The following is a 27,837-nucleotide window of genomic DNA, read 5'->3' as shown; positions in this document are numbered from 1 at the left end:
TCAACCGTGCACCTCCTTCCTCCTCCAGTGCGCGATCCTGACTTCCGTTCTCCTGCCTTCGCGCCCTGCTCATTCGCTCTCTAATTGGGCGAAAGTGCTGCTCCCGCCTTCTCCCGCCCCCTCACTTCCGGCTCCTTCGCACTCTCGCTCCCCCCGCCCTTTCTTTCCTTCCCGCCCTGCCCCGCGGCCCGGCCGCGGCAGCGGTGTTCCCAGCAGCCCCCGCGGCCTCGCTCGGCCCCGTTCCACGCCGTAGCCGCCGCCGCCGCGCTGCAGTGGCCGCCGCCGGGCCTAGGGATCCAGACGCTGGTTGCCCGCGGTCAGCGTGAACCTCGACGTGCACCCCGCCGCCAAGATGGAGGGGCCTTTGTCCGTGTTCGGAGACCGCAGCACCGGGGAGGCGATCCGCTCCCAGAACGGTAAGCGCGAACGAGGCCTGTGCCGGGCGGGCCCCCGCCCCCAGCCCGCTCGGCTCGGGCCGCCACCGCGCCCCTTCCGTCCTGGAGGGTCCGGGATGCGCCTCGCGGGGCTCCCCGGGGCGGGGCGGGGCGGGGCGGGGCGGCAGCGCCCTCTCGCCGTCCGCAAGGCGTTGCGGAGAGCCCCGCACGTTTGGGGGCACAGCCCTGCCGATTGTGGTCGGCAGCGGATCCCCGGGCCCTGGGCCGCCCAGCCCTGCAGTGACACGTGCCGTCACGCCTCGAGTCCCCTTTGGGCCGGGCGCCCTGCGCCTCCGATTCTAACCTGCAGGAGCGCCTAACTCCATGTTTGGGCCTCGTTTTAGGGCCATTACCCAGGAAAAGACGAGCTTTAACTGCTCGCTCTCCTGATGAGCGAATGGCCGCGACCCGGATGTCTTGCCCGTTGTAGAACCTGCTGGTTCGAGCCTGCGGTGGTAGCCGCCGGTGCCCGCGTCCAGACCCAGTTCTTTGCACGCATCGCTGACAGGTTCTTACCGTACGGTTGACCGGCGAAATTTCGGTTGAACGTTCGCGTGAGTGGTACTTAGGACGAGTTCATCCTGGCAAACGATACGGATTCACACGTTTGCTGCAGTTAAGCCTCTTTTGCAAGCGTGTTCGCTTTGAAGTCATGGATGCCTGCCCATCTTACCCTTTTAAGTATTTCGGATTGATTTGTATATTTGGAAAATGCAAAGGCTGTGGCTGTCACTTTCTTTAGGCCGAAATGAAATGGCCGTCATTTGGAGCAGTGGATTTAATTTTTTTTTTTTCTTTTTCCTGCAGTTATGGCTGCGGCTTCTATTGCCAATATTGTAAAAAGCTCTCTTGGTCCAGTTGGCTTGGATAAAATGTTGGTTGATGATATTGGTGTAAGTACACCTACATGTTGTGTTTGTGACTTTAACAAAAAATAACAGTGCTTAAATATTTAGCGCCATGAATTGTTTTTATCACAATGCTGATATCGAAAGGTGTTGTTAAGGGGCTGGTGGGCTTGTGTTCATTTAGAGGAGGTTCTCTGTTTGTAGTTGATTGTGTTGTCTTTTTTTCTTCCCTGCAAATTCCTTAGGATGTAACCATTACTAACGATGGTGCCACCATCCTGAAGTTACTGGAGGTGGAACATCCTGCAGCTAAAGTTCTTTGTGAGCTGGCAGATCTGCAAGACAAAGAAGTGGGAGATGGAACTACCTCAGTGGTAGGTAGTTTGTCACCTGCTAGATCGCTATAGATTAGTTGTTTTCCTTTTTTTTTTTTTTTTTTTTAAGATTTTATTTATTCATTTATGAGAAGACAGAGAGAGAGAAGCAGGCTCCTTATAGGGAGCTCTATGTGGGACTCTATTCCGGGACCCGGGATCAGGCCCTGAGCCAAAGGATGACACTTAACCAGTGAGCCACCCAGGAGCCCCTAGATTAGTTGTTTTCCTAAAACTGAACCTTGACAAAGTGCAGCCAGAAGTAAGTCGTTTGTTTCTCAGTCAGATGAGGTACATACTTGAGAGGGAGAAAATTTAAGTTGGGATAGTGATTTAGAAACAGAATTTAAAATCAATATTTACTGCTAGTTTGTAGGATTTAAAGGAGAGAAGCTTAAGAGGTAATATAGTACAGTCATTTTAAATGTGAGTTTTCAAATGGTTTGTGAGTTTTTCAGCTACAACAATATTTATACATCACATACAGGGCTTTTGTTTGTTTTATGTTCTGTTTCCAGGATGTCTGGGTAGCTCAGTCAGTTAATCGTCCAACTCTCGATCTCAGGCTCAGATCTTGATCCCAGGGTTGTGAGTTCAAGCCCCACATTGGACTCTACATTGAGTGTGGAGCCTACTTTAAAAATTTTGTTTTGTTTTCTCCTTACTACCTGAAACTTAGAAGTTCCTAAATTCTTAAGTTAGGGGAGAAATGTTACTGGGCTTTTTTTTTAAGGTGTTTTTATATTAAATCCTGATAGGCAAACTCCTAAGTTCAGAATGATAAGGAACAAATAATTTGCTGTAAAAAAAAAAAAAAAAAAAAAACAGGCAGTGATTTGCAGGGAAAATGTTTATATTTGTAGATTGAACTTCAAACCATGAAAGAATGGAATGGAATCTACCTTTTCTAAAATAATGAAAATAGTTTAAGTAACTTGTTTACAGTAATATGATTTTTAAAATAAAGTGATTTTAATTTTCCCTAGAAGAGCCAGACTGAATTTTTGATTCTTTAATGTCCTTAGAAGAATGATTTTTTTAAAGATTTTATTTATTTATTCATGAGAGAGGCAGAGACATAGGCAGAGGGAGAAGCAGGCTCCATGCGGGGAGCTCAGTGTGGGACTCGATCCCCGGTCTCCAGGATCACGCCCTGGGCTGAAGGCGGCGCTAAACTGCTGAGCCACCCAGCAGTCCCCAGAAGAATGATTTTTAAAGTAAAAAAGTAAACCAAGTAAAAATTTAAAGTAATAAAGATTATCGGAGTAGTAGACTTTTTTTCAGGTTCCCAATAACCAGTTATTCACCATCATTGGCACTCTGATTAATTGTAGGTAGTCATTTTAGTGCTGTTTTTACATATGTGTTGCACATATTGTCAGACTAAAAGCAGTGAATATTTTCTCAACAGGTTATTATTGCAGCAGAACTTCTTAAAAATGCAGATGAACTAGTCAAACAGAAAATTCATCCCACATCAGTTATTAGTGGCTATCGACTTGCTTGCAAGTAAGATTGTTTGCATTCAGAGGAAATTTTACATTATGTGATGTTATAGTTGTAAATAGTCTGTGTTCTTTAAATGTTAATGACTAAATTTTATTTTGAAAAAGTGCTATTTTAGTAATAATATCTGGAGTAAGAATAAGGCTAGCATCTTTTTTCCCATTTGACTACCACATTTTCTCCCAATAATAGATTTTGGTGGCTATGCTTATGGGATAGATTAAAATTGCCATGATCTGAAGAGGGAGGATTTATTTGTGTCCTCCTCCTATATGAAATGGCCAAACAGAAAATTGGTGCCTAAGATATTTTGACACTTTGGTAAAACAAAGTTTGAGTAGTGCATTTACAAATGTTTTCTCCCACACACTTCAAACAGGGAGGCAGTGCGATACATCAGTGAAAATCTGATTATTAACACAGATGAACTTGGAAGAGATTGCCTAATCAATGCTGCTAAGACGTCGATGTCTTCCAAAATCATTGGAATGTATCCTTGTGATAAAATCTTGGTTAGTTTTTATGCCGTGTGATACTGTATTAAAATTGCTCCCTTCCTTGATTTTCTAGGGGGAGAGATGATAATAAAGTGTGTAATAGTACTATGAATTTCAAGTAGTGATAACTCCTGCGTTTTGATGGAGTTTTATTATTAATGCTTGTTTCTTTGATGAATTGCTAAAAGGAAGTGCCTTGGATTACTCTTGATTTTTGTGTGCACCTGTTCATTCCATGTCTCTCCATGTTCCCCTTAACCCTTGTCTTAGAAATGGTGATTTCTTTGCCAATATGGTAGTAGATGCTGTACTTGCGGTTAAGTATACAGACGTAAGAGGCCAGCCTCGCTATCCAGTCAATTCTGTTAACATTCTGAAAGCCCATGGGAGAAGTCAGACAGAGAGTTTGCTTATCAGTGGCTATGCACTCAACTGTGTGGTGGGATCCCAAGGTAAGGCTTAGGATTTAGTACTAAAAGTGAAAATTTGCTTTTTGTGGACTACTTACTTACTATACATCTTTCAGGTGGGCTATCCAAGACTTGCACCTACTTTTCTTCAGTAAAGCCCAGAGTAAAGGAAATCGTATATCCAGGTTTCCGGTTTCCCTTGTGTAACTTAGTACATAAAACTTAGGAGAAGTGCAATGCAAGTTAAAATTACCATTACGTGTGGTAATGGCCCTAAAAATTTGTTTGTAGAGTTAAATATAATAAAAATGTAAGTTTTTGTCTTTAAAGATAATTTAATATCTTTTGCTACTTTTGTGCTTAAGAATAGGTGTATTTTATAAGATGTGACATTGTTACAGTTCTTATAAAGGTATTCAATGTGTTCAATTATAGGCATGCCCAAGAGGATAGTTAATGCAAAAATTGCTTGCCTTGACTTCAGCCTGCAGAAAACAAAAATGAAGCTTGGTGTACAGGTGGTTATTACAGACCCTGAGAAACTCGACCAGATTAGGCAGAGGTATGTTTAGATATTATTTTTGACTTTTGGAAAAGGTGTTTATAAATTATGCTTGTTAAAGCAGGTAACAGTAAAGAAGTACACCCAAAAGGAGCGGGGCACTGGGGTGGCTCAGTGGGTTAAGCGTCTGACTTGTCTGACTTGGGCTGAGGTTCGTAATGGCATGGTCTTGGTTCTAAAAGGGAGTTCATGGACTCTGCTCAGCAGGAAGTCGGCCTGTGCCTCTGCCACCGCCCCCTCTCATGGTTGCGCGCTCTCAAAGAAATACGATAAAATCTTCTTTTAAAAAAGCACATTATACTTTCTAGAAAACAGCAAGTAAACCAGTTGCCAGGTAGCAGAGGATGATGATGATGCAACTGGATTTTTTTAAATGTGGATGTAAAAAACAGTAGTAACCAAACCTATAAGAAATCTTTGCCAGGAGTCAGGCATGCTTTTTCCTTTTGGATCTGCATGTGTGCTTTTTTTCATTCCAATAAACAAAGTGTCCTTTCTTCCACCAAAGGTCAGGCTCTAGAGTATTATCAAACTGCATCTTCAATTACTAATTCTGTTTCTCATTCCTTTTCTAGATTCCACTTGCAGCCACTTTGTAGCTCTCATACCCAGAAATAAAAGCCTCCTGCTCCAGTTACTCCGTCTTTCCCCATCTCTTCACAGCTGGACGTCCTGGGTTTTTGTTTTATTTTGCTTTGTTTTTAATTTCACAAAATCAGTTTCCTGGTATTTTCCTTTCTCATTTCCTTTTCATCTCTGTTCTTCACTGGAGGGACCATTTGCAAAGGGCACTAGTGGTCCCTAGTGTAAAATTCACTAGACACTTAACAACCTTCGCTTGTCCTTTATCAAGCTGTTCGTTACTTCCTTCTTGAAACACTTGGAAGAGGCGGGGATGGGCTTTGTGATACAGCCCCATCTATATCTGTATGCCAGAGTAACTCCTCCTCACTCCTAGGACATCAGATAATATCTCAGTGCTGGACACTTCCAATTCTGTTTCTTTGCACTCCAGACACCTGTGAATACTCCTTATGCATCTCAAAATCAATATTTAAAACTGAACTTCAGGGCAGCCTGGGTGGCTCAGTGGTTTAGTGCCGCTTTCAGCCCAGGGTGTGATCCTGGAAACCCGGGATCAAGACCCACATCAGGCTCCCTGCATAGAGTCTGCTTCTCCCTCTGCCTGTGTCTCTGCCTCTCTTTCTCTGTCTCTCATGAGTAAATAAATAAAATCTTAAAAAAATAAAACTGAACTTCAGGTGGTACCCATAAATCGACTTGTGCTATTTTAGTGATGAGGATCTTCAGAGAAAACTAGGAAATATCTTTAATGCCTCTTTATAGTTATACCTTTCTCTTTTCTATTTGTCTTCAAATTAAATCTCAGCTTCGTCTACTTTTCATTCTCTTGCCCAGACTGTTGTAGAGGAAGCCACGCTGGTCACCTGGGTTCACTCTTGTCCCCTCCCAGACTGTTTTCCCCACAGAAGCCACTTCATCCTCATAACTTCCAAGTCCAGAGCTTTATGTAGGTTTTTCATTGCTCTGCAGTAGGTGTTTTTAATTTCTTATATATCTTTTTTCACTGTGGTCCAGCAACACCCAGTACTAGGACTTACCAAACTCTTCCCCCGGTTGCTTCAGTAATGTTCTCTCTGCCTATGGCCTACTCTCTGCTTGTTTGGTCTGATTAATTTTTTACTTGTTTTTTTTAGCTAATCAATCTCTCAGGCTTATTTTTCTCCTTTAATCTAAATCCTACTTTACCATGAGTTCCTGTACTTGATCTTCCCGGCCCTTAAGCAGTTTTTGTGTGTTTGTAGGACTTCGACTAACCGCAGTTCTTGGTTAGGAACTCCCATTGGGATTGGGGGGGAACCTAAGTAGTAATTTTAAATTTCTTTGCTTTTTCTGTAAATCAATTTAAATTTTGGTCACAGAAGGGAAAGAATGTTTGATATAATTTAATGTGCAATTATTTTGTGGAAAGTACTTAATGGAAGAACTAGATTAACAACATAGAAGATAACTTTGGGTTATTACCCAAATACTTCATCTCTGTAGAGAATCTGATATCACCAAGGAGCGGATCCAGAAGATCCTGGCAACTGGTGCCAACGTTATTCTAACCACTGGTGGAATTGACGACATGTGTTTGAAGTATTTTGTGGAGACAGGCGCCATGGCAGTTAGAAGAGTTTTAAAAAGGGACCTTAAACGCATCGCTAAAGCTTCTGGAGGTAGGGCCTCTGCTGGCTCCCGGTTGTGGTGTGTCACTCACTATACCATTTACACAAACGTGTGTCTTTACATTGGAATGTCCTCACTAAGCAGCTTCAAAAACATAAGTTTTTTATTTTTATTATTCTCCCAATGCTTTGTGCTACAGATAGAGCCATTTTTCATGTTACTGGGAAAGTTTTTTAACTTACTGAATTTTTTTACATCAAAAAGACATAGTTTCACGTTAGGATAAAAGGACTCAGTGGTTTGTCTCATGCTTAACTGTAAACCTTCGATTGTATCTATACATTGCTTTTATCAAATGTTTCTAAATGTAAGTCAGGATATGAAAACATTCATGGGAAAACAGTGTTTATAGGTGTTTGTCATTATCTTAACAGCAACTGTTCTGTCAACCCTGGCCAATTTGGAAGGAGAAGAAACTTTTGAAGCTTCCATGTTGGGACAAGCAGAAGAGGTGGTACAGGAGAGAATTTGTGATGATGAACTGATCTTGATCAAAAAGTAAGCTGCTTTCTAAATTACAAAGCTGTACAGATTTTATTAATGAGTAGAAATAGATCACCTTCCCATTGATTTGCTGCTCTAGTCTTTCAGTGATAGGAGCAGTTATACGCATGGGAGAGAACAATGTTAGGCCATGGTAGATAGAGATGGAGTAACCATTTCATCTCATCTGCACTGCCCAGACACTGCTGCTCTGTCTGAGTGAACCATGTGAGCAGGACTCAAGGTGCTTGCAGTGAATTTCTATGTAGACTAATGTTATAAAATATTGACATAAGAATTCTACTTTATTTTAAATAGCACTAAGGCTCGTACGTCTGCATCAATTATCTTACGTGGGGCAAATGATTTCATGTGTGACGAGATGGAGCGCTCTTTACATGATGCTCTCTGCGTGGTGAAGAGAGTTTTGGAGTCCAAATCCGTGGTCCCAGGTGGGGGTGCTGTAGAAGCAGCCCTTTCCATATACCTTGAGAACTATGCAACCAGCATGGTAAGAATATATAGAAATGTGGTTTCTTTGTTTTTCAAGAAGGGCATGGGACCCCATCTTTAGCATTTGGTTAGTCTACCTTGTCTGAGACCAGTGCTGCTTTGTGAAGACTGTTCATTGTTTGTTCTCAGGGGTCTCGGGAACAGCTTGCTATTGCGGAATTTGCAAGATCTCTCCTTGTTATTCCTAATACACTGGCAGTTAACGCTGCTCAAGACTCCACAGATCTGGTGGCAAAGTTAAGAGCTTTCCATAATGAGGCTCAAGTTAACCCAGAACGCAAAAATCTAAAATGGTAAGCTTATAGTTGCCTTGTCTTTTTCCCTGTCATCTGTGTATCCTATATGGTAGTTTAGCTTTGTTTTAAATTTAAGAAAGGTGATGGCTAGTGCTTACCTCATGTTAGCATGTGTTAGTTAGCACTTCTGGTCTCAGCCTCCCTGCTTCTCTGGGTAGTCCCTGCACCTACACAGATATCTCACAGAGGCAGAGGGGGGATTATTTTGGGGTGATCTGAATCTTCTTAAGCAGTCTCTTTCAGTGATGTTTAGAAACATCTTTGGGATCATCTAATAATCTTTCTATAATTCTTTTCAGTACTGCTAACTACTATAGTCTTAAAGGCTCTACTGTAAGGTCCCAAGGTTTCCCAGGATTCACATTTGAGTGGAATGGCTGGATTCAAAGAGCTGGAATGGGATAGGTATATGTTATCTAAGAAGCCACTTAGTTTTTTTCCTAAATTGCAGGATTGGTCTTGATTTGATCAATGGTAAACCTCGAGACAACAAGCAAGCAGGGGTGTTTGAACCAACCATAGTGAAAGTGAAGAGTTTGAAGTTTGCAACAGAAGCTGCAATTACCATTCTTCGAATTGATGATCTCATCAAATTACACCCAGAGAGCAAAGATGACAAACATGGAGGTTATGAAGATGCCGTTCACTCGGGAGCCCTTGATGACTGATGTGCTTTCTTTTATTTATAACAATGTTGGATGCAATTCTCTTGTTCCTCTAGTATTACACATTAAAAATAACAAGCTGTCAAGCCTTGGGTTCTTATGAAAGATAAGTTTCCATCCTTTTGGTCCTGTGGTTTCATACACTGTAACTTAGTACCATATTAGCTTAAAAAGAGATTAGGTTCCAGTTGAGTTCCAACACAGGTAATTGTTAAGCAATTTCATCCTCTCTGAACACACATTGCTATGCCCATCCCACCCCCTATGCACAGGGCAGCAACACCACGGTGTCCACCCTTTCGCTCCATTGTGTGTAACAGGGTAACAAGAATCCGACAGCCAGATGCTCCAAGAGGATGGCCCAAGGCTATAGCCCCTCCTTGAATGTTGACCTAAGAGGGAAAAGATATATATCATTTATTTTGTGGACATCAGGTAAAAATCCCGAATTACCCTTCCCTTTCTAATGTTCCACCAGGAACTATCCTTTCAAATTCTACTTTGATTTTAAGTGCTTAGGAACTGAGACACCCACCCTACCTTACTAGTTTAGTCAAAATGCTCTGTTTATGTCAAAAGTAGAAAAACAGTCCAGGGGTTTTGCCTTAGGAAACAGAGTAACTCCTGAGTCCCAGAAGGAGCTTCCCAGTGTCTGCCTCTAATAGTATGGCCTGTACCTGGGTTTTGCTATTTATAATCAGATTTGCATTGCAAGCTGTCCTCAGGACTGCTTGCTCAGGTTTACCTTCTCTGGGTTTAATCCAAGTTCTTTAGTTATTGCAACAGAGAGGGCTGCAAAGGCTTCGTTGATCTCAAATATGTCCACATCCTCCAGGGACCAGCCTGCTTTTGCAACCTAAAGGAAAGATTAATGGATTAGAGTCCTAAAAACTTAGATGAAATCTATTCTAGATACTTGAGGATCTCACAGGTTTTTACATGAGTCTGGTGATACCACATTTTGCCTTGGCTACACCAATTCTAAAATGTTAAGGATAAAACATCTGGGTTCCAAAAAAAAGTTCTGAAGCCGTAACGTACATGTGGTGAGATGATCTAGGTGATTTAGCAGTTCCCCTGAAAAGTACATGATAAATGTTCTTGGCTGTTCTTTGTGGCAGAGAAGTAGACTAGAGATAAAACTACATGAATAAGTTCATTGAAAGCTAATGGGAAGACTCACAAAAGGGAAAGCAGGTGAAATGTGACAGGAATAAAAAAGCCAACTCAACCTTGGTATTTTGGAGTAGAGAGGATCTGAGCCAAGGTGTAAGAACGCAGAACTGAAAAGGGAATTACATGGTATTGGCCTGGCCCAAAGAGATTCATTCTACAGAGCAAAGAATAGGTACTAATATTCAGAATTAAACTCACAGCTTGCTTTATTGCTGGAATTGGTCCTGTCCCCATGATGGAAGGTTCCACACCTACTTGTGACCAGGAAACTATCTGTGCTAATGGTGTGAGCCCTCGATTAGCAGCCTCTGACTTCTTCATAAGAACCACAGCAGCAGCACCATCATTTATTCCTGTAAGCAATAGGAACATCTTCATTTTTTAAATGCTCGTTAACTTGAGCTCTAACCTGTGTCTACTTTCTCTTATTACATGTTCAATTATTCTTAATACATCTTGGCAAAATCGTTTGCCCTAATTCCTCTTTTACAGTGTAATTAGAAATGTTAAGTTAGGTAATAGGACATAATTGACCACAGAACATTCTAACCAAGGAAAGTAGAAAGATTAAAAAATAACAGGGGAGGGGAAGAGTGATAAAAAGAAATGGAAGAAATAGCCTCGTGCTCTCACAGAAGGTATGAGGAGTTTCTGGTTTTGGAAAAGCATTGAGGCAGAAGATGAAACTCCACGGTTCCCTATTTTGATTTTTCATCTGTATGTCTAGTTGGATGTGGGGAAGTCCAATCACTTCTTTCGTATATAGGTTAAGCCGAAAATAAGACGATGCTAAGTAATGATGAAGTAGAAACTACATTTTCCCTCCAAATGAAGGCTTTAGCATAATTTTTACATAAATAACGAAAAAGGCATTGATTTAGTAGACCTAGAAGAAGACTGTATTTCCCCCAACTGCCCTTGGGAATTCTAACCTGAAGCATTAGCTGGGGTGACTGTTCCTGTTCCATCCGTAAGAAAGTAAGGCTTTAACTTAGATACGGCTTCTATGTTGCTCCCATGGCGAGGAAACTCATCTGTTTTCACTTCAGTAAGACCTAACAGGAGAATCAATTACTCAAGATTAGTACAGTGACGGCAGTCTGTGCTAGAATGGTGGAGTCCTCAGACACAATGCGTGAGGGTTCATATTTGGAAAGAAGGTTCATTTAGAAATACTTTGATTCCAACAATAAAGTACACACTAAAAAGCTGCATATTCAAACAGGCCTATAAGCCCTGTCCTCAGACACTTTGAGTGTTTTCCACATCCACAGTGCTTTCTGAGGAAAGCAAGTCTTTGTGAGAAAGGTTGCTAGGGTGTGGGGCTTGGCTGGTTACAACTGCCGGATTCATAAGGGCTGGACATATGCATTGTCAGTTATCGGTAACAACAGGTATCAGTAACAGCATCCATATTAGATAACAGCAAAGGACCCAAAAAGATAGACCCTCAAGAAATAGGAAATGTATACAAAAACAGGAAGGAATGGATATTCATTTCTGAGGAGATTCAGCCTGGAGGGGCAAGTCAGCTGTTGCCTCCTGACAACCTTGAGCCAATGCTCCAGTTTCTTAGACAAAACCTGCTGTATCTCCAGAGCCATGTGCACACTGGAACCAGGAGTGCCCAGTGCTGACATAGCATCCCATGTTCTTCACCCTTCCACACCCCATAAACACACCCCCTCCACCCGCCATTTTCAGAGGTATCCAAGATGAAGCTTTTCTTTGCAACCTGAAAGACATAACTAAGATACAATGTACAAACTTTCCTCTATATTATTCTTTGAAGTATTACTCCTACCTATAAATAGGCATGCAAATGTTCAAACCATTATGATCTATAGACTCACCTTTTCTAGAAGATACAAAAACCGGTACAATCTCTTTGTCAAAGTAGCCAGCTTTCTGTGCACTCTCTGTCCTGTTCTGGGACAGAACTGCACACTTGTCCTGATCTTCTCTACTCACTTGCCATTTTTTGGCTACATTTTCAGCTGTGAAAGAAAATAATAATAATAATGATAAAGCAAAAGATATTTTCAGAAACTGGCTTTTGGTAGCTCAAGTTCTGCCCCTGTAAGCAAGCACCGCTTGCCCCAGACAAGCCCTCACAGATGGGAGGAGACCTTGGTCTGTGGCCATCTGGCCTCCCCCTGGTGATGGATTTGGGAATCCTGCAGTGACTCTTTTAAGAAGTCACTTTTCCTCTCTGCTTCCTTCCTAGGTAACTAAATTTTCAGAAATTTCCTTTATGCAGATTCGCCAACAGTTTATATTTTTGCCCCATTTACTTTATCATTCTCTCTCTGAACCATCTGAGAAAAGTTACAATCATGCTTCTTTATTCCCTAAATTTTAATTTCTCTGTATATGTCCCCCAGATAGCCATTCTCTTACATAAGCACAGTTATCAAAATCAGGAAACTGGTACAATCCTGTTATCTAATTTTTGGTCCATATACAAGTTTCACCCACCTCCTGTCCCAGTGATGTCCTTTGTGGCTAATTTGTATGTTCAGCACAGGATCATGCCCTGCACCTCACCATCCATCTCTTTAGTGTCTTTTTATTGAGAACACTTCCTCACACTATCTTTGTGTTTCTTAACCTCAATATTTTTGAAGAGCGGGGGCTAGTTCTTTTATCAAATGTCTCCAATTTAGGCTCGAGATTTCTCAAGATTAGATTAAGATTTTGCAGAAAAGCAGGTATCCTACTGACATGATCTCAGTGAATCTTATCATGATACCTGTGATATTAGTTTATCCCAGGTGTGTGAACTCTGATCACTTGGTGAAAGCATCGCTACACCATAAAGTTACTACTTTTCCATTTATAATTTATATTTGATCAGGAAGTTATGGGGAGTATTTTTGACATGACGAAATGCCTTTTCCCTATTCCCCCTGCTACTCATCAGCATTCATGATTTTCCAACTCCAACCTTCCTTGGCATATAGTAACTGCCATCTACTGTACAGGGCTTTTCCCTCTCTCCATTTATCGTACTGACATCAGTATGGACTCAAATATTTTCACTTCATTTAGTAAGTTCTATAACCCATTACTGTCATTTTTATTGTGATGTTCAAATTGTTCAAGATTTGGGCAGTTGGAGTCCTTTAAGTTGGCTCCTGTGTCCTTCTGACATGTCCCCATGTGCTCTAAGCACTTTTTCTTATAGTTTTATGGATTTATTAACACAAATATGATATGCACATAAGCTGTTCATTTTCTTTGCTGTGCAGCCTGGCATTGGGATTGGTAACTCTGATGGCCAGCAGGGCTGCTCCTGCCACGGTGGCTTGGTGGTCCTTGAGGAAACACTATGAGCCGTCTCCATGCAGGAAGATGTGTTGCACATCAGTAGCACTTCAAGCTCCCTGACTAGGAACTTCTGGAAGCCACTGGGCAGCATGTGCTTTGTCATCTTGCTACTCCCATAACCAGTGCTGGGCATCAAGTTCTGGTCGCTGAATCTTCTGTGCACCCTCCTGTCAGTGCCTCTGGGTTTCTGCCAGCCGTGCTTAAATTTGACACATTGGTCTGACTGGTCCTGGGTGAACTTCCTGGCCCTTTCTAATGATCTTGGGCTTTACTAGAGGTCTGAGAGTGGCTGTGATGTCGAGCGGGAGGGGGCTGCCCCATCCACAGGCAGTGCCAGGGAGGAGCCTGATTTTTGTAGCACTTTGCCCTACCCTGGAATGAGCCACTTCTCAAAGGAACCTTAGTTCTCTTTAGTGGAGAAGGTTTTTTTTTTTTTTTTTTTTTAAGATTTTATTTATTTATTCATGAGAGACAAAGAAAGAGTGGGAGAGAGAGGCAGAGGGAGAAGCAGGCTCCACACATGGAGCCCGATGTGGGACTCAATCCCAGGTCTCCAGGATCACGCCCTAGGTGGAAGTCGGCACTAAACCGCTGAGCCACCCAGGCTGCCAAGAGAACGTATTTAGAAAGAAAGATCTGGGTGTCAGGACTGCTCACTATTACTGGCATGTCAATGTTTCTGTGCCTGTTCACTAGGAACTTACATACACATACAATTTGCAATTGTATACACCCTCGCGGGATACCTTGCATTCACACTGATGTCTCTGGGTGCAATCTAACGCCACTAGTGCACATTTCCCTTTGCCATACTTGAACTCCCTTCTATAATTGTGAGAAGCCTGGTTCCCACTATCCTCAATATATCCACTCCTTTGCTCAGATCTAGAATTTATACAAGATAGTTTCAGAACATGCTGGCCCACATCACTGGGAAAAGCAAACCTAATAACTAGAGCTCAATATTTGTTTACAATTCTTTTCTTTTTTTAGGTAAAACTTATACAGAGTGAAATACAAAAATATTAAGTGTATAATTCAATGAGTTCTGACAAATGCATGCAACTACATATCCCATATATGTAGTATTTCCATCACCCCAGAAAGTTCTCACAAGCCCCTTCCCCATCTCGCCCTCTTTGAAGCAAATAATGTTCTGATTTCTTTCACCATAAATTAGAAATGCAACTCAGTGTCTTTTGCTCAGTATTCTGTTTATCATATTTACCCATATTGGTTCTTTTTTAAAGATTTAATTTATTTGGGAGGGAGAGGCAATGAGAGAGATCACAAGAGGGGGAGTGGCAGAGGGAAAAGCAGACTCTCCACTGAGCAGGGAGCCTAATGATGTGCGACTTGATCCCAAGACCCTGAGATCACGACCTGAGCTGAAGGCAGACACTTAACTGACTGGGCCACCCAGGCACCCCATATTTACCCATATTGTTAAATTGATTACTGTTTGTTCCTTTTTTCTTGCTGAGTGGTATTCCATGGTACAACTTTTTTATTATGTATTCTCCTTTGGTGGATACCTCAACCATTTCTACATCTTGACTCTTACGAATAAAGCTACTGTGAACTTGCTTGTGCAAAGCTTTTAGTGATCATGTCTTCACGTGACTTTGGTAGAGAAATTGCCCAATCTTTTCCAAAGTACATTGTACCACTTTATGCCTGCAATGTAGGAAGAATTCTAGTTGCTCTACATCCTTGCCAATATTTGGTGATGTCAATTATTTTAATCTTAATCATTCTGGTAGGTGTAGAGTAGTATCTTACTGTGTTTTTGTTGTTGTTGTTGTTTTTGTTTTTGTTTTTTTTAATGGCCCACGCTCTTTCAGGAGATTTCTTTTTTTTTTTTTTTTAAGATTTTATTTATTTATTCATGAGAGACAGAGAAAGAGAGGCAGAGACACAGGCAAAGGAAGAAGCAGGCTCCATGCAGGGAGCCCGATGTGGGACTCGATCCCGGGACTCCAGGATCATGCCCCGGGCCAAAGGCAGGTGCCAAACCACTGAGCCACCCAGGAATCCCTCTTACTGTGGTTTTAATTTACATTTCCTGAAGTGACGATGAGCCCCATTTTTGTGCTTATTGGCCATTCATATATCTTCCTTTGTGAAATACGTGCAGGATCTTTAGATCATTTTTCAATTGGGTTGTCTTTTTTATTCTTATTATAGAAATTCTTATATGTATCATGAATATTTTCTCCCAGTTGGTGGCTTATTTTCTTTCTTTCTTTCTTTCTTTCTTTCTTTCTTTCTTTCTTTCTTTCTTTCTTTCTTTCTTTTCTTTCTTTCTTTCTTTCGGCTTATTTTCTTAATAGTGCCTTTGATGATAAGTTTTCTTTTCTTTTTTTTTTTTTTAATTCATAGAGACACAGAGAGAGAGAGAGAGAGAGAGAGAGAGGCAGAGACACAGGCAGAGGGACAAGCAGGCACCATGCAGAGAGCCCGATGTGGGACTTGATCCAGGGTCTCCAGGATCACGCCCTAGGCTACAGGAAACCACTACGCCACTGGGGCTGCCCATAAGTTTTCATTTTTAGAAATCTAATTTATCTAGTTTTTCTTCTGAGGTTATTGCCTTCTTAGTATTGTCTTTACTTATTGCTCTTTGGTTCAGAAGCTATTCTATGTCGACTTCTTTGGTTTTAATTTTAGGTACGTGATTCATCACAAGTGACTATCTGTTTAGTATGAGGTAGGAATTGAAGGTCATCTTTCCCATGTAACTCTGGTGGTATAAAAGTTGAGGGTTCTCTTTTCTATATGGGTAACTATGGTGTGAGATAGGAGTTGAGGGTCATCATTTCCACATGTGTAACTATGGTGAAAAGTAGGAATTGAGGGTCATCTTTTCCATGTGTGTAATTATGGTATGAGGTAGGAGTTGAGGGTCATCTTTCCCACATGAGTAACTTGTTCCAGGACCACTCACTGGAAAAGGTTTCCCTTCCCTCATCTCATTACACTGGTACCTTCGTTGAAAATCAGCACAAGTCTATATCCATTTCTGAACTCTACTCCATTCCACTGGCCCACCTACCTGTCCTTATGCCACAACCACACTGTCTTGGTTATCACAGCTTTATACTCAGTGTTTGAATTGGATAATGTAAGTCCTATTTTTCCTTTGTTTGGCTATTCTAGGTCCTCTGTGTTTCCATATAAATGTTAGCATCAACTTGTCAATTCCTAAGAGAAAGTCTGCTACAGTTATGATGGGACCACCCTGCGGCCATAAGTCTTTGCACAGTCTTTAGTGACAATCTAGGTATTACATTATGCGTCCTTAACCTGTTTACTTCGAGTTAATACTGTAGTGCTCTGTGTTAAATTTAAGAACGTTGAGACAGTATATGCCCACTTTCTTCCATCCTTAGTTCTCACACAATAGCATATGTTGTAAACCTTACGATACAGTGTTAAACTTTTTGCTTTCAACAGAAAAAAAAAAAAAAAAAAAACTAACAGGAAAAAAAAAAGAACCCTTTTACATTTACCAGCAGAGTTAAAATTTGTGGTGCTCCTCATTCATTCCTGTAGATCTGAATTTCCATCTGCTTTCAATTCCCTCTGGTTTCAGGCAGCCCCAGTGGCTCAGCGGTTTAGTGCCACCTTCAGCCTGGAGCGGGATCCTGGAGACCCAGGATAGAGTCCCACATCAGGCTCCCTGCATGGAGCCTGCTTCTCCCTCTGCCTGGGTCTCTGCCCCGCCGCCCCCCCCTCTCTCTCTGTCTCTCATGAATAAATAAATAAAATATTTTTAAAATTTCCCTCTAGTTTCAAGAACGTCCTTCAGCATTTCTGAAAGGAGGGGTGTTGGCAATAAATTCATTTTTCCTCACCTAAGAAAGGTCTTTATTTCACTCTCAATTCTTAAAGGCTATTTTCACTTGTTGCAGAATTCTGGGTGGACGACTTTCTTCCAGCACTTTAGTCCAGCAGCTTCCACTGTTTCTGATGAGTTATCCAGCATTCATATTGTTGTTCCCATGCCCATAAGATAATAGTTTTTCTCTGGTTGATTTCCATATTTTTTTTATCTTTTCTTTTTCAGTAGCTTTATTAAGTTTGCCAGAGAGCAACTTTTATCTTTCTTGGTAAATGAATTGTGTTTTTCACAAAATCTGGACATTTTCTGCTATTATTTCTTCAATATTTTTTTCTGCTTCCTTTCTCTTTCTTCCAAGACTCCTATTCCACGCATGTCAGTTCAGTTTATTTTGCTCTGGACCAGGTCATTGAGGCTCTGTTCATTTTTTCTTCCATCTTTTTTCTCTGTGTTCTTCAGGTCGTATCTGCTACTATAAATCAACCAAGCCTGTCTTCTGTCTCCAGTTTTCCGTGAGGGCTATCCAGTGGGGTTCTCATCTCAGATCGTGGGCTTTGCAGTTCTAATTTTCATCTGGTACTTGTGTGTATTTCCCCTTTTACTACTGAGATTCTCCCCATGTTTTCCTTTATATCTTTTTTTTTTAAGATTTTATTTATTTATTTATGAGAGACACAGAGAGAGAGAGGCAGAGACACAGGCAGAGGGAGAAGCAGGCTCCCTGCAAGGAGCCTGATGTGGGACTCAGTCTCAGATCCCAGGATCACACCCTGAGCCCAAGGCAGACGCTCAACCGCTGAGCCACTCAGGCGTCCCCTCCTTTATCCTTAAACACAGGTAAAGTAGCATCTTTAAAATCTTTGTTTCCAAAAACAAAACAAAACAAAACAAAACAAAAGAAAACAAAACAAAAAAATAAAATAAAATCTTTGTTTCCTGATTCCAATTATCTGCCATTGAGGATCAGATTCTATTGACCATTTTTTCTCCTGGTTATAGGCTACATTTTCCTACTTCTGTGAGTGTCTAGAAATTTCTTATTGCATGCTGGACATTACATTTGCTATACTATTGAACATCTGGATTTTATTATCTTTAGCAAGTACACTGAGTTTCATTCCCATTAACATACTGGCAGATCTTCTAGATCCTTTTGAAGCTTATTTTTTAAACTTATTAGTTTGGGTCTAGAGTATTCCTTACTGTGGGGCTACAGTGGCCCTGGCCGTAAACAGTGGCCTTTCTGAGAGGTCAATGGAGTGTCCAGCGGGTTCAGTAAAGTTTCTACTCTGAATGATCAGAACACTCCTGTTTCCAAGTAATCAAGTCGCAGCTCCCCAGCAGCTATTTCTACTAGACCTTGTAGGGTGTGGTCCTGCACATGCATAGCTGAGTATCTGACCCAAGAGTTGAGGGAACACTTATGGAGATTTCCGGAGCTCCTTTTCTAGCTCCCTTCTCTCCAATACTCTGCCCCACAAACTCCAGGCATCTCAGCAGCTTCAAACTCTGACCTCTGCATCCCTAGCTCAATAGACACCATCCTCCCAGGTAGAAAGTAAGTGAGGGTGGGATTTTCCCCTTCTTCCAAGAATCTTGGGGTGTCTGGGTAGCTTAGTCAGTTCCACATCTGACTCCTGATCTCAGCTCAGGTCCTGATCTCACAGTCAAGAGTTTAAGCCTCTTACTTAAAAAAAAAAAAATCTGTCTTGTGACTGACCACATTTGAGGTAGAGACGGTACTTGTATGGGAGAGTCCCCCTCTCTTATCCAGGGGATGCCTAGAACAGCCCCCAGAGAGGGGACCCCAGAAGAAGGGCAAGAAATTGCCCGGAAGGGGAAGCAAGGCCCTCTGCTAACTGCCCCTCCCTTGCCATAGGATCGTGCAGGGCAGGAGGAGGGAACCCGAGGCCCCAGTGCCCTGATAGGAATCTTCAAGCATCCCTCTCCACCATTTCGGATGCTGCCCAAACTTGGGTCTCTTATTTCCCCTGGGCCGAGACCCTGAAAGGGGCACACTGAGAACATTCAGCAGGCTATGGCTCTGTGACATAATTCAATCTGGAGTGATCCCAGGGATGTAGCCATTCCAAGCCCAGGTGGACTCCCTGTACCTTGTCCCCAGGGTCTCAAGCACCTGAAAGGGAAGAACAACATGTTCCTCCATATTATTCTAGAAAGGAAGATTTCCCAAGGCTGAGAGGAGTGAAGATCTGATAGGCATCAGACAGAGGCTCCGTGGGGAACAGCCCAGGTATTGACTTATGTGGAAAGAATGCATCTACCCTTGTTAGAACAAGCCATCCAGGAGCAGAGGAAATACCAACAAGAGAAGGACAGTAGCCAGTAGGAAATGGTAGATCCTGGCAACCGTCCCTCCCAACCTACTCCTGAGGCCCAGCCCACTAGAGATACCTGCATCATTGTGGAAAAGATGCAGGACCTTCCCCAGAGTCACAGCCTTTGTCTGGAGCCTGAAAGAAGGGGGGTAGAGGGTGGTTGCTAATTTGGACTATTCCAAATAGTCCCCCAAAAGGAGCCTGCGGGCGGCAGGGCTGTGGGGTGCTGGGAATTTGGAAGGTTCTGGAAGGCCCTTGTGAATAAAGGCCCTAGCAGGGGAAGGGGAAAAAAAAAGAATCTCAGTCTTACGTGCTTGTTGGCCAATACCTGAAAACAGCTGCTTGTTACTACAATATGGCCTGAGGCTTTTTTTTTTTTTTAAGCAACAGAAATTTATGTTCCCATAATTATGGAGAACAGAAGTTCACAATTAAGGCTTGAGCAGGTCTGTTTTCTCCTGAGGCCTCACTTCCAACCGCTTTCTCGCTGTGTCTGCCTAGTCTTTGTCCTGGGCTGACATCTCCCATATTTCATCCTCTTCTTACAAGGCCACCAGTTAGACAGCATTAAGGGCCACAGTAAAGGCCTTGTTTTAACTTAATTACTCCTTCAAATGCCCCAACTACCAATACAGTCCTATTCTGAGGTTCTGGGGGTTAGGGCTTCAATGTATGACCTTCGGAAGATCACAATTCAGCCTGTGACCCTGCGGAAAGGGGCTTGGGAGCTAGATTTTCAAGGACAGCCTATGGTGATGTTGAGACAGTTGGCTGGAGTATGACACTTTGAGGATCTCCGGTTGGGACAGGATGACAAGTAAGAGCCCGGCACGGCATACAGAGCCTCCCGTGGCTTGGCCACCCTTTCCAGCCATCCTCGCTGCTGGTCTCGCTCTTGGTGGCCAAGACACTTCAGCTTCTCACTGCTCCCCATGCCTGTATGCCTCTCCGCCTTTGCCTTGACACATGCCGTTCCCTCTGCTTAGAATCTTGCTCTTTCCCCCACTTTTTCATATGACTTCCATCAGATTTATTATACCTTCACCTAGACCCAGAGTCACTACCATATGCATTTAAACAAGGGTGGAGGGGATTCCTGGGTGGCTCAGCGGTTTGGTGCCTGCCTTCGGCTCAGGGTGTGATCCTGGAGTCCTGGATTGAGTCCCGCATCAGGCTCCCGGCATGGAGCCTGCTTCTCCCTCTGCCTCTGCCTCTGCCTCTCTCTCTCTCTCTGTCTGTCTGTGTCTTTCATGAATAAATAAATGAAATCATTAAAAAAAAAAAAAAAAAAAAGAAAAGAATTTTTAAAAATAAATAATAAATAAATAAATAAACAAGGGTGGAACCTCTCAGGGCTTATTCCTTTAACTCTAAAGTTAAATGTTCCTTTTGTTCTTAAGCTTTACATTCTAAATGCAGGAAAAGACAGGAGCTCATTTGATCTTCTGGCTGCCCTGCCAGGACACCTGAACCGCAGACAACCTACAAAGACTGGGTCGTGCCAGGCAAAGAAGGCAGTGCAAGGCACCAGAAGCACCTGTTCGCCTCTGATGTTGCCTGGGCCACAAAACCTCTGTTCAGGGGCCCTGGTTTCTTCCAACAGTAAAATGGGACATTGCTCAGAGCTCTGAAACACCACCTGCCTCTAACATTCCACGATGGTCAAGGAGTCAACACTGGGGAGACAGGCTATCTCCCCAGGTTGGCTTATCCAGGTGGACTGAGCCTCACCAGCAGTGATGCAGAGTCATCAGGACGTGGTGCCCACCCTCCAGGAGGAAAGCATCTGTAAAGTTAGCAATTACATGATCTTTTTTAAACTTCGTGCAGTTACTGTTTCCAGTGGCGTCGGCCTTACCTGTTATGCCCATGTGATAGTTGTGGAATGCATCAGTGAGCCCGTCACAGAGGATGCTGTCGGCCAATGGCATTTCCCCGATCTTGACTCCTGCCCTCAAGTGAACCAAGTGAGGAGCCTGGAAACAAGAAATACAAATGGACTTAGGACTGGGTGTAACTAGTCTTTTCCTCAAAATCCCACTCAACACTACCTGGTGTTGCTCAGTCTTCACCTAGTTGCCCCTGGGACCTGTCCTCTTCCTCACCCAGGGCCTAGGGCCTGAAGACCCCTAGAATCAGCAGTCTATTCTATCCTGTCTGCTCCTGAGAAGCTGATCCTCTCCTACCTAGCTATTTCCATTTACCACCACATCAACCCATTTTGTGTCCTATTTCCTTAAAAACTTCATTTATTCTTTCCAAAGAGGCAACTAGCTATTTGTTAAATGAGGATCTCATCCAAAGGCATAAAGGATGCTAACAATGTGTCATTTATTTATGAAAGATGTAATGCTGGGACGCGTGGATAGCTCAGTGGTTGAGTGTCTGCCTTTAGCTCAGGGCATGATCTCAGGGTCCTGGGACAGAGTCTCGCATCAGGCTCCCCACAGGGAGCATGCTTCTCCCTCTCCTTATGTGTCTGTCTCTCTCATGAAGAAATAAATAAAATCTTTTAAAAAAACAAAAGATGTAATGCCTATAGTGAGAATAACCAGGTTGCCTAATTAACTCGGGATTTCTGGGTGGGGGGATCTTTTTAACTCCTACCAACTCTATAGCAGCTCTAATAGAATGGAAAGACCTGGAGTCAGAACCTTGGCTCTGGGCCTCAGTTTCCTGACCTGTAAATTGGGAATGATACCACCTACCTTCAAAGGGCTGTTGTGACTGTATGTACAAAAGCATCTTGCAAAGTGCGACACAGACACTAGCACAGTCCCGTCAGGGTTACGCTGACCCTGTTTGATGCCTTCACCTTACCTCCTCCTGGGCCACTGAGCAGAATCAGCCTCTGTCTAGCGGACCTTCAGGTCAGACCTGCAACTGCCTGGAGGAAGCAAGGGCTATACTTTCTCCTTTTCACTGCCATGCCAATTCGAGGGATGGACCTTGGTGAAACAAATCCCACCTGGCAAGCCTATTAGAGAAGGTACCACTCACTGGTCCTCTTTTCCACATTCCAAATGCTTTCAAAAGGGTCGACCAAATTTGGTCCCTGGGGTCCTCCTTGTCAAGTGCAGGACAGTAAGTGAAAACATCTGTTTTTGACTTTTTCCCACAAGGAGAAAGAAATTTAAGATGAACCAACTAATGTAGTAAGTTTAATTCAGGAAATGTTTTATGCTTTTTTATGCTGATAACATTTTAGAAAAAAAAGTATCCTATCCAGGTAGAGATGGAGGTGGAATCCATTGTTTATTTGTTTACTGTTTGGTTTCAGCTCTAAGACGCATCAGTTTACTCTGCTATGGTATGGACAGGAGTTTATTAGGGAGCGGTCAGTGACAGCCTTACCTCCAGAAGCCTCACCTTGCTCATACTTTCCATGCCTCCTGCCACCACAATGCTGGAGTCTCCGATCCCTATTGACTGTGCTGCAAGACACACAGCTTTTAGGCCTGACCCACAGACCATTTGGCAGCTCCACGCTGGAACGGCGTAAGGGATTCCTGCACCCATACTGGCCTGTCGAACAGGATTTTGCCCACAACCTGACAGGGAACACAGAGACCTCTCAGCAAGAAATAGACCACGCACATAATCGTAGCAGAGAAGGGAAGGGAGTTGAAAGTTCCAAATGTTCTCAGTCCCCACTGTCTGTTATCAAAGGATCAATGTTTATACAGTGGTTAATCTGTTGCAAATTTCAGATCTACCCATACCTAGCATCCTTCCTCAATGAGTTTGTTAGCAAAACACTAGCAAATGGGTCACAGACAAAAATTTAAAGATTATCTTCATCATAATGTTCCTTATCTGGGATTAGACTGGTAGCCTTGAGACTGAGACTGAAGACAGGTATAGGAAAAATTATTAAAAAGACAGAATCAAGGATGCCGGGACACCTGGGTGGCTCAGCAATTGAGCACCGGCCTTCGGCCCAGGGTGTGATCCCGGAGTCCCAGGATCGAGTCCCACAATCGAGTCCCATGCTGGGCTCCCTGCAGGGAGCCTGCTTCTCCCTCTGCCTGTGTCTCTGCCTCAATCTCTCTCTGTGTCTCTCATGAATAAATAAATAAAATCTTAAAATTAAATAAAAATTTTTTAAAAAGAATCAAAGATGCCTGGGTGGCTCAGTCGGTTAGGTGGCCGGCTCTTGATTCTGGCTCATGTCATACATGATCTCAGGGTCCTGAACCTGAACCTCAAGTCCGGCTCCAAGCTCAGTGGGGAGTCTGCTTAACATTTTCCCTCTCTCTCTGCCTCTCCTCCCACTCATGCAGATACTTTCTCTCAAATAAATAAATCTTAAATGAAACACATAGCATGGTAGTTAATAAAAAAGACAATCACTTCAGGCTCGTTTTTGAAGCTACAATTAATTACATATACATTTAAATAAATAACTCCTTCATAAAAATATTATGTGTTTATTTATAACCCCCATCTTCAAGGTAAGAAATGAGTCCTACACATAATTAGATAATATAGTCTAGCATTTAGCAGTATATGAGCTCCACAAGAATGATGAATTCTACCCTTTATGAACACTGCTTATCCCTAGTGGTGCATAGCAGGTGCTTGGTTAATATTTTTACAGGACTGTGAAAGGTACCTGGCTTTAAGGACTAGAACAGATGAGGGTTCAAATGCTAGCTGCACTTCAAACTGTGCCCCTGGAGAAGTGACTTGACCTGGGGGATCCCTGGGTGGCTCAGCGGTTGAGTGTCTGCCTTCGGACCAGGGCCTGATCCTGGAGACCCAGGATCGAGTCCCACATCAGGCTCCCTGCATGGAGCCTGCTCTCCCTCTGCCTGTGTCTCTGCGCTTCTCTCTCTCTCTCTCTCTCTGTGTTTCTCATGAATAAACAAAATCTTAAAAAAAATTAAAAAAAAGAAGTGACTTGACCTCTCAAAATCTCATTTATTCATTTGCAAAATGGAGATAATACAAGTCAGTGGAGTTATGGATAGGACTCAGTAAAGCAATGAAAGCACTAAGCACAGTGCTTTAAAAGCCCAGCGCTTATTAGGCCCTCAATGAACACAGCTATTATTTCCATTAAATTATGTAGAGGTACTATCAAGGACAGATGTGTTAGAGATAACAGGGAAACCAGCATAGAGCACCCTATGGCAACTGAGTAAGTCTGAATTGTGGGTAGGTCTGGGAAGGAAGGAGGATGTGGACTGAAGGTGGCCAGTCTGAGGATGTTACTCGTGTATTTTAAAGCCCTTGAGAGGGGAATCCCTGGGTAGCCCAGTGGTTTAGCACCTGCCTTCGGCCCAGGGCATGGTCCTGGGGTCCCAGGACTGAGTTTCGCATCTGGCTCCCTGCATGGAGCCTGTCTCTCTCTCTCTCTCATTCTCTCTCTCTCTGCGTCTCTCATGAAGAAATAAAAATCTTTAAAATAAATAAATAAAGCCCTTTCATGAGAAAGCATTAGGCTCCAACTTTACAGCCCGTAAGGACAATTTGAGAATCAGGAAGAGGAACTAGAAAACCATCAAGTGACTTCACCAAACAATGGGCCAGGTCTCAGGGTAAAGACAGAAGTCAGTTGTAAGTGAGCATTACCCAGTACCACTAGGAATAATGAGAATTTATGCTACTGAGTGAGCATGAATCTATTAATAACTAACCAGGAACTTTCAGTGATCGCAGGTCTGTAAACTCAGTGGGAACCAGAAGTGAGGCTGGAGCGCTCTGATGACTCAGTGTCCCCACCCAGGGAGCCAGAGCCCTGTGAGGAGCAGGAAGTGCGGCCTCCCTTCCCAGGTGGGAAGTGAGCCCTTACCTGGGTGGTTGGAGCCCTGGCCCCAGCACCTAGCACGGTGCAGGGCACAAACGAGGAATTCATACATGTTTGTTGAACATGTGGCACTTTAGGGGCATAGGGAGGGCCGTGTACAGTCTCTGGTGGGTGAGGCTGAGCCTGGTACTAAGGAGTGAAAAGACGGTGGAGGGCGGTGGTCTAGCCCGGGCTCACCAGGAAATGCCTGTGAAGGGGCTTGGCACGGGGGAGCCTGAAGAAATCCAACAGAGGGAACCCCCGCGAGCAGATCTCTGGAGGTAGGAACTTAGATTTCGGCAGCTGGGTGGCGGGGTGGGGGAGAGGGGGGTGAAAGGGGGGTATGATGAGTGGCTTCCAATAAACCTCCGCGGTCCCTGAGGAGTTACCTGCCGCCAAAACGTGTCCAAATATGACCTCCGACACCTCTTCGGGAGCCACAGCGGCCCTCCTCAGGACTTCTTTGATGACAGATGAGCCCAGGTCATGGGCAGGGACGGTGGCTAGGGCACCATTGAAGGAGCCTAGGGCAGAAGGGCAGGCAGGGGCGATGAGATGCGCGCCCCGCGCGGCTGGCCCGCGACCGAGCGGACCCGCGGGAAACCCACCCCTCCATTTCCCCAGCGCCAGCAGATGGGGGCGGCCCACGCTCCCCCCAACAAAAGGGGTCGACAGCCCAAGGGCTTTGAAATCTCCACGGCGCTAAGCCACGGGAGGCAAGTCTCAGGAATCCTCCGTTCACCACCCCCGCCCGGCTCAGGCCACCCCGCGACCCCGCCCCTGCCGCCACAGGGCCGACATGGTTCCTCCCGGAGCTGGCCAACCAGAGGACTCGAAAGACAGCGCCTATCTCCGCCAGCCAATAGCACGGCAGGGCGGCGCGATGGTTCTACCCGGGGACCCAATCAGAGCACGCGACGCGCGGTGGGCCTCACCGGGCGAGGACGGGGCGGGGCTGCCGGCCGGCAGGCCCGAGGAGGCGCGAGGTGCGGGGTTCCGAGGGGCTCCGGGGGATCCCCGGGGCTCCGGGGTCCGCGCGGCCGAGCCGCCGCCGGCCACTTACCTATGGGGGTCCGCGCCGCCGAGACGATGACCACGGGATCAGAGCCTGCACTCATCCTGCCGCACGAACACCTCGCGCTGCTGCTGCCCGGCAATGAGAGCGAGCGAGGCAGTCTTGCCAAGCAGCCGAAGGGCCGCGCCAGGGGGCGGAGCCGCGGGCTGCCCCGCCTCCGGCCCCGCGGGCGCCAGTGCGCAGGCGCGACGGCGGGGCGCGCGGGGGCTGGGAGGGCCGTCAGCGGGCCGCGCACCGGGAGTCGCCCGCCATCACCCAGCCTTTATCCGAAAACCCTAGGGCTGTAGTTTGTCCCGACGTTTTTGGTTTGGGGGGCGGAGGGGAAGACAAGTCTTTTTGAACTTCTTTCGAGTCAGTGAAAAGTGGGGGTGACAAGATAGTACCCCACGTTGAGCCCAGGACTCAAATCCCAGTGGGGAGGATGTGGGTGCGAATCCTGCCAGCTGAAGGCCTGCAGGCGGTTGCGTCCTGCTCTGGTGGCTTGGAAAGCTCCTCCATTCATCAGGGGTTAACTTGGTTCTCTGGGCAAACCCTTCTCCGTGCTCTCCTGTGAGGGTGGCTCATCAGCTCCAGCGCCGAATGGGTGAGGAAAATGTGAAGGGTCTTAATCCCACAGACCAAAAGGATTTCCTCCAGGGAGCAGTCTGGAGAATCTGCAGGAAGTGGGTGCATGGAATACGTTGGGCCACTCTTGTGTTTCAAAGTGTTTACGGCTTACTCTCGCTGTCTCATCGGGGGAAGCTCAATTTTTCAGAGCTATCTAGAACCTTAATACCCACCTCCTTCCCCCCACCCAGTCACTTTCCAGGCTCAGGTCTGGGTGTTTCTCCTGGACACGCCCCCACAGCGCGGACTAGTCTTCGAGAGAGAGCTCTTGCTTTGTCTTCTCTCTAGCTCTCAGGCCAGTGTCAGACCCACAGTAGCGGCTGCTTAATGCATTAATAAATATTAATGAATTTTCAGGACATTCTCTCCAAAAGCTTTAACCATCCCCAAGGGCTGCATAAGACCCCCATACAAAGATTAGAGTCAGCCACAGATACGGAAACAATTCTTATTTGAATAATAATTGGGGAGGCTCAGCTGGCAGAGCATGCAACTCTTGGTCTGGGGCTATTCAGATCAAGTCCCACATTAAGGGTAGAGATTACTTAAAATATTTAGGGGTGAGCTGAGTGAAGTAAGTCAGTCGGTGAAGGACAAACATTATATGTTCTCATTCATTTGGGGAATATAAATAATAGTGAAAGGGAATATAAGGGAAGGGAGAAGAAATGTGTGGGAAATAACAGAAAGGGAGACAGAACGTAAAGACTGCTAACTCTGGGAAACGAACTAGGGGTGGTGGAAGGGGAGAAGGGCGGGGGGTGGGAGTGAATGGGTGATGGGCACTGGGGGTTATTCTGTATGTTAGTAAATTGAACGCCAATAAAAAATAAAT

General features: G+C 44.4%; 2 protein-coding genes and 2 non-coding genes across 4 annotated transcripts; 3 read left to right on the top strand and 1 right to left on the bottom strand.

Moving 5' to 3' along the window:
• The first annotated feature begins 193 nt into the window (after window positions 1–193).
• On the top strand, window positions 194–8,927 carry TCP1 (t-complex 1). The gene is made up of 12 exons (XM_072829631.1): window positions 194–416; window positions 1,242–1,327; window positions 1,528–1,656; window positions 3,068–3,165; window positions 3,542–3,652; window positions 3,930–4,111; window positions 4,505–4,631; window positions 6,699–6,874; window positions 7,259–7,382; window positions 7,686–7,878; window positions 8,010–8,173; window positions 8,628–8,927. Exons 1-12 carry the CDS (start codon window positions 353–355, stop codon window positions 8,842–8,844), a joined length of 1,671 nt encoding a protein of 556 aa, XP_072685732.1. The 5' UTR covers window positions 194–352; the 3' UTR covers window positions 8,845–8,927.
• On the top strand, window positions 3,318–3,457 carry LOC140608986 (small nucleolar RNA SNORA29). The gene has a single exon (XR_012010985.1). It is a non-coding gene; the product is annotated as a small nucleolar RNA SNORA29 (small nucleolar RNA).
• On the top strand, window positions 7,444–7,573 carry LOC140608978 (small nucleolar RNA SNORA20). The gene has a single exon (XR_012010979.1). It is a non-coding gene; the product is annotated as a small nucleolar RNA SNORA20 (small nucleolar RNA).
• On the bottom strand, window positions 8,838–26,543 carry ACAT2 (acetyl-CoA acetyltransferase 2). The gene is made up of 9 exons (XM_072829646.1): window positions 26,385–26,543; window positions 25,711–25,845; window positions 22,900–23,081; window positions 21,389–21,506; window positions 11,871–12,014; window positions 10,950–11,072; window positions 10,216–10,370; window positions 9,587–9,697; window positions 8,838–9,233 (listed from the first exon to the last, which is right to left on the bottom strand). Exons 1-9 carry the CDS (start codon window positions 26,437–26,439, stop codon window positions 9,063–9,065), a joined length of 1,194 nt encoding a protein of 397 aa, XP_072685747.1. The 5' UTR covers window positions 26,440–26,543; the 3' UTR covers window positions 8,838–9,062.
• Window positions 26,544–27,837: the final 1,294 nt, after the last annotated feature.

This window comes from Canis lupus, chromosome 1 (assembly GCF_048164855.1).
Source record: "Canis lupus baileyi chromosome 1, mCanLup2.hap1, whole genome shotgun sequence".
NCBI lineage: Eukaryota > Metazoa > Chordata > Mammalia > Carnivora > Canidae > Canis > Canis lupus.
This window is presented reverse-complemented; position numbering and strand designations above follow the sequence as displayed.